This window comes from Myotis davidii, unplaced genomic scaffold (genome assembly GCF_000327345.1).
Source record: "Myotis davidii unplaced genomic scaffold, ASM32734v1 scaffold238, whole genome shotgun sequence".
NCBI lineage: Eukaryota > Metazoa > Chordata > Mammalia > Chiroptera > Vespertilionidae > Myotis > Myotis davidii.
This window is the reverse complement of record NW_006293779.1, coordinates 5,951,754-5,961,789: the sequence shown is the minus strand read 5'-3', so window position 1 is coordinate 5,961,789 and position 10,036 is coordinate 5,951,754. Positions and strand designations below refer to the sequence as shown.

At 41.0% G+C, this 10,036-nt stretch overlaps 1 protein-coding gene across 2 annotated transcripts in view; it reads left to right on the top strand.

The window, feature by feature from the left end:
* Positions 1–6: 6 nt before the first annotated feature.
* Positions 7–10,036, top strand: part of RAB10 (RAB10, member RAS oncogene family) — a 45,356-nt gene continuing 35,326 nt past the window's right edge. For both annotated transcript variants that reach the window (XM_015566377.1, XM_006767500.2), the window contains exon 1: positions 7–424. In XM_015566377.1, coding sequence (XP_015421863.1) covers positions 298–424 — 127 coding nt within the window. In that variant the 5' untranslated portion in view covers positions 7–297. The remainder of the gene's footprint in view (positions 425–10,036) is intronic.

Genomic DNA, 10,036 nt, shown 5'->3' with positions numbered 1-10,036 from the left:
ACGGGGAAAAGGTGGCTCTGGCCGGGCGGCTCGGCTTCCTGTGGCTATGTAGCTGAGCTCTCGGCTCGGGGTTGCTGCGGAGCCGCCGCCGCCGCCCTCGGAAGCGCCGAACGCCGCCACCGTCGGTGCTTCCTCGACGAGGCCGTTCGGAGGTCGCCCGCGCCCTCTCGAGCCCTCCTTTTTTCCCACGCTTCCCCGGTGCTCCGGCCTGAGGACACCCGAGCGAGGAGTTGGCCCTAGTGAGAGGGACCGATCCCTGGGGGCCGCCCGCGGCGAGCGCCGGAGCCGCTCCTCCCAATGGCGAAGAAGACGTACGACCTGCTTTTCAAGCTGCTCCTGATCGGGGACTCGGGCGTGGGGAAGACCTGCGTCCTTTTCCGCTTTTCGGACGATGCCTTCAATACCACCTTTATTTCCACCATAGGTAAGACCCGTGGGAGGACGGCGTGTGGCCTGCGTGGCTGCAAACCGTTTCTTTTTTCACTCCGGACATCTTGCTTCCCGGAATAGACGCCTTTGTTTCAGGGATTCCCATCCCGGGCGACAGACCCAAGTTACTGTGTTTGAATCGGCATCGAGCTCCCCGGGGCGGGGTCTCCCCGTGGCTTTCTGTCCGGCCTCCTGCGTCCGCGTCTCCCTTTCTGCTCGCTCGGTGCCCGTTGGTACAAAATGGGCAGCTCCCACAGGTTACTGTGCCTTTAAGCGACCGGACTGGTCTTTTCCATACCCATGTGGCCTTCCCAGATGTCGGTATCGGTACGGGCTGGATTTTAGTGGTGGCGTTGGGAGCGGCCGGTGGTGGTCATTTGGCAAAGGCCTGGTCTGTACTTAGAGGGTAAAGAGAAGATTCCATATGGCCATGACTTCGAGTAAACTTGAGGGTTGGTGGGAGGAATCGCTAAAGCTTGAGGGGAGAGGGGAGAGGGGAGCTGGGCCTCAGCTGACCGATTCATTGATGTGTCAAAAATCCGAGGCTCGCGGTGCTTGGGGTGGGACCCTGGCCTGCCGGCCTCCACTCAGCTTTCCGGGAGCTTTCCGGGACGACGGCAGAGCAGCAGTCTCAGGGGAGGGGATCTGCTTTCTCTCTCTCTCTCTCTCTCTCTCTCTCTCCCCCTCTCCCCCCTTCCCCTCCCCCTCTTTACCCCAAAAGTTTCTGTTTCACTTAAGGCTAGAACCTGCAGGTCAGTATTTTGCCAGTCATAGCCCTAGAGGGCTTCCCATGTACTTTCACCTCATGTTTCAGAATTACTGTGATTCTGAAGATGGACCTTTTTTTTTTTTTTTTTTTTAAATCGGTTCCCTGTTGAGGAAAAGAAAAGGGAAGGCTCTAGGAAAGTCCCTGTTGACCCTGGTGGGAACAGTTAGTGGCATTCACACAAATTGTGTGGAATGGATTGTATGCGAATCCCGCCCCCAGTAAATACCTTAAAGGACACCTGGTTGCCTCTGTCCCTTGAAGGCCCGCACTCGGCCTTGGGACAGTGCAGTGAAACTCCTTTTTGGTTTTTTGTGGGGTTTTTTATTTTTATTTTTTTAGTGTAACTAGATTTATGTTTAGACGGTTATTAAAAGTAACTGCAGTCTTCTTTGAACTCTGGAAATTATCAAGCTTAAGCTGATTTCATACAATTTATAGCATTATTGAAGTTGATTTGTATCTCATGACATATGTATCAGCTATTTAATTCATTCTCATAAGATAAGTTGTATTGACATTGAATTGAGCAAGTGATCATTTAAAATAGATTTTTATTTAGTTCCCCCTTTTTTTTGGAGGGGGAGTGACAGTCTAATAATTGTTTCCTGAGTATTTTACTGTTCTCTTGACCTCTCATAAATTTAGTGAAACTTAGAACTTGTGTCTGCCTGTGGGTTAGCACTCCTACCACTAAGATTACTTTTAATATTCCACTTCAGTTGTAGCTGGGTGAGTTAGGTGATTAGATAGTTAAGCAAACATTTATCGAGTACGTAATGCTGGGCACTGTTGTAGGCATTGCTGATAAGTGATGATAAGGGGACCCCTTTAGGGGCAGTCTAGTGAGGACAGCCACATTGGAGTGTGCAAAGTGCTACATTAGGGGTAAGCATAGGAAGGAGGGGTGACTAGCTTCAATTGTGGAAAGTCTGTGTTGGCATGCATGGAGTGATGTTAAAATGAAGCCTCCTGGCTGGGACACTCAGTTGGTTAGAGCGTCATCCCCATATGCCAACGTTGCAGGTTTGATCCCAGGGCAGGACACATGCAAGAGACAACCAGTGAATGCATAAATGGGTGGAACAACAAATCGATGTCTGTCTCTATCTCTCAATTCCTCGTTTTCTCTAAAATAAAATAAAATAAAGCCCGAATGACAGATAGGAATTGGACTAGAGGGGTGGGATAGAGCCTTTCTGGGAAAGGGATCGTAGAAGAAACCTGTAGTAAGATCAGGGATTTAATTCTTGTGATCAACTTTAACCTGCCATTGAAAATGGTGGGGTGGAGAGCAGGAAACAAAGCATTAACTCCATCTACTCCACTTTTTTTTTAATGGGTGCACACTCCACTAAAACATAATCCTGTAAGATAATGACATAATGTTTTTGTGTAGTCCTTTTACGTGGGAAAATGTGCGGTGGTTTTGGATAAAGCCTGCTGGGTTGAAATTGTTTGGCAGGTTAATGGGACTTTGGCACTTTGGCAACTTACTTAATCTCTCTGTTTCAGTTTCTTCTTTAGTGTTAATGATAGTATCTACCGCATAGGATAGTTATGAGGATTTTATGGGTCAGTGTGAGTAAAGCGCCTAGCACGGTGCCAGGCACATTAAGGGCACAGTACATATTAGCTATATATAGAATATGTGACCCTTCTGCTGCTCAAGGGTGGCAGAACAAATTATTTTATGGATTGAATGTCCTACACAAGTGGCCACCCTCATATTTGCGAGTGCTCTGCTAAACAATTTCACTTTAGATTCGGAGACTTTCACATTTTGATATAAAAATGTTTGATATGTTTGATTATTTTTATATGGTTTGTTGAACAGTATAAGTTGAGAAATGAATAAATAAATAAGCATAAAATTCTGAGTACAGTTCTAACATGTATTAGCTCTGTGTGCAGGTTTAGAAGTCTACTATTGTCTTAATCTAGTGCTGTTCAAAAGAAAAAAAAATGTGAGCTACAAAGATACTAGTTTCCAGTAGCCACATTAAAAAAGTAAAAGATGCTCTGGCTGGTGGTTAGAGCTCGGGTTCGGTCTCTGTTCCCCGTCAAGGGCACACACCTGGGTTGCAGGTTCAAGCCTTTGGGGAGTGAAGCATGTGGGAGTCAGCCAGTTGATTTGTCTCTCTCATGTAGATGTTTCTCCCTCTCCCTCCCTTACTCCCTCACTCCCTCATTCCCTCCTTCCCACCGCCCCCCCCCCATCCTTCCCTTCCACTTTCTCTAAAAATCAATGGAAAAAATATTCTCAGGTGAAGATTAACCAAAAAAAAGTAAAAGAAGAATTTAATAATATGTTTTTGCGTACTTTATTCAAAATGTTTTATTATGTTATTAATATTAAAAATGTTTGCGATATTTTACATTCTTTTTCTCCAGTGTGTATGTTATACTTACAGCTCATTTTTTTAAAAATATATTTTTATTGATTTCAGAGAGGAAGGGAGAGGGAAGGATAGATAGAAACATCAATGATGAGAGGGAATCATTGATCAGCTGCCTCCTGTATGCCCCCTACTAGGGATAGAGCCCGCAGACCGGGCATATGCCCTTGACCGGAATTGAACCTGGGACCCTTCAGTCCGCAGGCTGATGCTCTATCCACTGAGCAAAACCAGCTAGGGCACTTACAGCTCATTTTAATTTAGGCACATTTTAAGTGTGGCAGTTGGCTACCATATTGGACAGTGCATGTCTATATAGTTTGTCTAAACTAGCCAATTGTCTAAGGTGCAAATAACTAGAAATACTTTGAATATACACTACTTTTAGGACATTTAAAATTTTATCAGTTGACTAGGAGTTTTTTTCTGTTTCATTTTGCTTTTTTAAAAAAAAATCTAAAAGATTCTCTAATTATAAATGATAGTGAATTTTGAGTTGTCACCTGATAGTGAAAACCTCCTGAAGTTTGAATAGAAGTTGTTATCTTGCAGGTTCAGAGGGGCCAAACTGTCGATATAAAGAAAACCACCATTTTTTCAGGCACAGCCATTTCAGTTACTTACTGGTTATTGATTCTTGGAAGAAATAATTTTTTATAGGCTTATGGTGCTTGCTTACAGTGCTCACAAAGACTACTGTATTTAAATTTTTCTGTATACTTTCAGTTTCCACACATCTATGTGAGAAATTACGTATGATGCTCATAAGATTTATTGCAGATGATTGAAAAAGATAAAATTACTAGTATGTTCCACACTCACTAATTTCAAAGTGAATAGAAGGACAGTAGAAACTCCACAAGGGCAGAGATCTTTGTCGTCTTTTTTTGCTGATAGATGTTAAGCACCTAGAAGAGTCCTTGCATTTCATGGGTTCGTGATAAATAATGATTGAAAACAGGCAGACAGGTAGTACAAGCAGGATTCTCTAATACAGAATTGGGACTTTGTTTTATTTTGATATTTTCCTGTCTACCTACTTCCTGAGTATTATATATGTGATGTAGATTGGGATCAGATTTTACTTAAGAATATCAGCTGTTTGGCTAATAGAGTAATTTTAGGGTAAAACTGGTCTTGGAAATTCAAAGGTTGAGAAGTATTTGCTAAACAGAGTTACTGGTTTTGAATGAGCAGATTTCAGTGGTTGATCTGACCATAACCCTCTTGGCAGTAAAGTTCAGGAAAGCATTACCCTTTAGTGATAATGGCAATTACGTAGACTATGTAGAAATTTTTGGTGGGCTGTTTTACTGAATGCATACCTTTTGGTATTGTTAATCCTCCCACCTCTAGATTATTATTATTTTTTAAAATGTATATGTTTTTATTGATTTCAGAGGGGAAGGGAGAGAGAGAAAGTGATAGAAAAGAGACATCAGTGATGAGAGAATCATTGATAGGCTGCCTCCTGCATGCCCCCTATTAGGCATGGAGTCTGCAATCCAGGCATGTGCCCTGACCAGGAATCAAACCGTGCCCTCCTATTTCATAGGTCAACACTCAACCACTGAGCGGTACTAGCCAAGCTATTATTACTTTTTCCATAGGGTATACTTTTCATGGGAAATGGAGTCTCTGGGTTTTGTATAAGAAATTAAATTGGTAAAGCCTCTTGTTCCTAGGAAAGGTATAATGAATGCATCCTTTTTGTTGTCTTTCTGGGTGTTTTTCTGACTTTAGAAGAGTAGGATGGTTTCACTAATCTGCATTTAAGAACTGGTTGGTTAAATTGAACTGAGCCCATTTTATATGGAGAAGCTACTTTTTAGAGAAATGAGTAAAACCTTTGTCATATTAAACATGTCTGTGCTTTGCTGTGATACTCAGGCAACAAGTGGCTCATGATGCAGGAATGACAGAGTGCCTAAGGAATTTATTTCATTCAAACACAGATTTTTAGGATTGATTAAAAACTATTCAGACATTTTCCCAAAGAAGATATACAGATGACCAAGAAGCACATGAAAAGATGTTCTACATCAGTAATCATTAGAGAAATGTAAGTCAGTACCACTATGAGATGTCATTTCACACCAATTAGGATGACTGACTTATAAAAAAGGAATTTCCTCATACAATTACCTGCTCAAGTGCTTGCTTTCCATTCTTTTGGGGGTATATACCTAGAAATGGAATTGTTGGATCATATTATAGTTATATTTTTAATTTTTTGAGAAACCACCATATTGTTTTCCATTGTGGCTACACTGTTGTACATTCCCATTAGTCCTGCACCCACGTTTCAATATCTTCATGTCATCATCAACATTTGTTATTATCTGTTGAGCAGCATTATTCACAGTAGCCAAAATGTAGAAATAATTCAAATGTCCAAGGGATTAATGGGTACACGAAATGTAGTTTATACGTAAGGTGGAATACTATTCAGCCTAAAAAAAAAAAAAGAAAAGAAAAAGAAATGAAATCCGATATATGCTACCACAGTGTTGAAAACACTGTGCTAAGTGAAACAGTCCAGACACAAAAGGACAAATATTATGTGAAATCACTTATATGAGGTACATAGAATAGACAAATTTATAAAGTAGAAAGTGGTTACCAGGGCCTGGAAACTGGGTCATGAGAAGTTATTTATTGCTTAATGGGTACGGAGTTTTAGTTAATGGGGAATTATTGCTTATTGGTACAGATTTCATTTTGGGAAGATGAAAAGGTTATGGAGATGGATAGTGATGATGGTTGCATACCAATATGAATATATTTAATGCCACTGAATTATACATTTAAAAATTGTTAAAATGCCATTTATAGGTATCTAAAGTCAACTTCATAGAAACAAAAGTAGACTGGTGGAAAGTAAAATGATAGTCCCCAAGGACAAGGGAGGTGAAATAAGGAATGGTTATAGAGTTTCAGCTTTGGGAGATGAAAAAGTTCTGGAGATTTGTTGCACAACAATGTGACTATACTTAACACCACTGTACTCTACATTTAAAATGGTTAACATGGTAAATTTAATGTTATGGTTTTTTTTTTTACTTCAATTGAAAAAAATGGTTTAAATGGTAAATTTTGTTATGTATATTTTACTATAAAAAAAACCCCAAAACCAAACAAATAAAAACTAATCAACACTTAATCCAGCTCTCTAAAGAGCGTCTGATTACAAACAGCTAACTCCTCACTATTCCATGTAATAACTAGTGTTAACCAGTGGTCATTGAGTCCAGAGGATCCCTTTATGGTAGTTTCCCATGCTTAATATCACTAGTCTGTATCTTTAGATATTGAAGGAAGTTTGTGTTTTTGTTATGTGTATTTACATAGAACTCCATGGAATGTTAGAATCACAGAATATTAATGCAGGAAAGCACCCTACAATGAATCTTAAGAGTTAGGAAACAGGCAAGTGAAGTAATTTTCTAAAAGATGATATGAAAAACTTTTGACTAGAGTCTATAACAGCCGTGGGCAAACTACGGCCCGCGGGCCATATCCAGCCCGTTTGAAATGAATAAAACGATTGAAATAAAAGACGGTACCCTTTTATGTAAAGATGTTTACTTTGAATTTATATTAGTTCACACAAACACTCCATCCATGCTTTTGTTCCGGCCCTCCGGTCCAGTTTAAGAACCCATTGTGGCCCTCGAGTCAAAAAGTTTGCCCAACCCTGGTCTATAACCTATCCTGTTCATAGCCCTGTTTCTCATTCTAAGAATTTCATTATTTTACGCATATGGAAAAATTGATAGGATGATTCTCCTACTCATTAATTTCAATTTGAAAAGTAGAGTTGCAGTATTTTTGTTCTGTTTTTTTACAGAAGTGGAGAAGTAACAGGTCAGCACCAAATATCAAGTGATTTGTTCAGGTTACTTGTTCTTTGCAAATTTAGAGCATAACATAGCGGAGCTGAGCTGATAATGTTAGGGATAATTATTTTCTTTTCAAGAATTGTAGTGTATAATGGTGTACAAGATGTGGCAAAGGAAATACTGATATTCATGTTTGGTTTATAAAATGGAAAGAATGATAGAAGAAATAATGGCATTCTGTTTTAACTTTTAAAAGTACAAGGCTGCCCAGTTTTTTTCTGTGGTAGGATCTATGGTGAATAGCGAAGCAAAGGCTTGTTGTGTTAATTTACAATAGTTATTTAGCACAAAATATAAATTGTTTGATTGGCTAGTGAGATCTGCATGGGAAAACTGCTTATGGAGATAGGTCATAAAGGAAGTTTAAAGGAGCTTCAGAGGGTGTTGGGGTTAATAGAACATTGTCTAAATCCATAAAACTGATAAAAGTCTTGTAAAGGTCATGGGTTTGCTTCCTTCAAATAGATAAATATTGGGAATTAATGGAATAAGTAATTTGGATTATAAGAAAAGGAATTTGAAAAGATTATTAGACTAAAAATTTGGTGAAGAAAACTCATTTGAAGGGAAATCTGAAATGAGAAATTTTCTTTGATGACAGTGCCATATAGGATTACATGCAAAAGTGATTGCTTGATATTTATCCTTTTTTCCAGAGATGAAAAATAATATGTTTTTGAGGAGTACAGCAACTGGTGATGGAACATTAAGTTTCCAGTATGACCCAGAAACAAAGCATCCAAGGTTGTAAAACATTAGAAAATGGAAAAAATGTTATTCTGGAGACTCAAAAAATACAACATATCAAAATCAGAACAGAGGACAGTGTTGATTTGTTTTATTCCTATCAATAGCAATGCTTATGCAGATTTTTTTAATTGAAAATTTTATTTAAGGCAATTGTATATTCACATGCAGTTGTAAAAAATAATACAAAGGGCTCCATTGTACACTTTGCCTGGTTTCTCCCAATGGTAACGTTTTGTGAAACGAATATTATCACAACCAAGTTATTGACATTTGTGGTCGTACACTATTTTTATTCAGATTTCCCCAGTTTTAGTTATGCTGTGTGTGTGTGTGTGTGTGTGTGTGTGTGTGTGTGTGTGTTAAATTCTCTACAGTTTTATCACTTGTGTAAGTCACCATCACAGTCAAGATACTGAACAGCTCCAAAGGACAAGGATCCTGGTTCTTCTTCTGTTTTTTTTCTTTAACATATTCTTACTCATTTCAGAGAGGAAGGAAGAGGGAGAGAGAAATAGAAACATCAGTGATGAGAGAGAATCATTAATCGGCTGCCTCCTGCACATCCCACATTGGGAATCTGGCCCACAACCCAGGCATCTGCCTATAACCTACTGGTTCATAGGTCAATGCTCAATCACTGAGCCATGCTGGCCGGGCCTGGGTATTCTTTTATAACTATACTAGAGGCCTGGTGCAGAAATTCGTGCAGGGGCTCAGCCACCGCTGCTACCACAGCTGCCTCTGCCCCGGCCACTGCCACCACAGTTTCATCCGGAAGGTCTTTCGGAAGGACATTCAGTCTAATTAGCATATTATGCTTTTATTATAGACTAGGGGCCCGGTGCACGAATTCGTGCACCTTGAAAGGAACTGTGGGCTGCAAGGCTGTGGTGGGCACAGGGGTGGGTCTTGGTCCATCCTCTGTGCCCCCGCCTGGCTCCTCCTACTGCAGCCCCTGGGTCCCCTGTCTGCCAGCAGCTCCCACTGCCGCCGCTTCCACGTACTGATGGTGCTGGCTCTGCTTGCACCCACTAACGGTGCCGAGTGATTGGGGCCAGTGCCAGCAGTGGGTACAATGGCAGCAGCCCTGATTGTCCCTCATGAGCAGAAGGTGGTGGAGAAGCCCTTGGACGATCGGGACCAGCTGCCGCCACTTGCACCCGCTAATGGCACTGAGCGATAGGGACTGGTGCTGGGCACTGGCAGTGGGTGTGAGTGGTGGCTTCGGCGCCAGCAGCAGGTGTGAGCGCTGGGCAGGACTGCAGCGTGGCAGCAAAGAATTTTCAGTAACCACCAGAGGCTCGCCCCAATGACAGCAACAGGTGCCCCACCTTGGTCTGGCGCCCCTGCTCACCTGCTCCACCATCTCACTGTGGTCTACGGCCGCCATGTTCTGTGCATTACCCCTGGTGGTCAGCTCACGTCATAGCAACCGATTGTTCAGTTGTTCCGCAGTTCAGTCTGTTTGCATATTAAGGTTTTATATAGATAGATTCTTTTTCTCTCCTCCCCCTACTTTCATCCAAAAATTTGTTCTCTATAAAATTTTATCATCTTATAAATGTAATGTAAGTGGAATCATACAGGATGTAACCTTTTGAGATTGGCTTTTATTCACTTAGCATAATTCCCTGGAGATTCATCCAAGTTTTGTGCATAAGTAGTTCTTTTTTATTGTTGAGTAGTGTTCCATGGTATGCATTCACCACAGTTTAACCATTCACCCATTGAGGAACATCTGGGCTGATTCCAATTTTTATAAATAAAGTTGCTATGAATATTTTGCATAG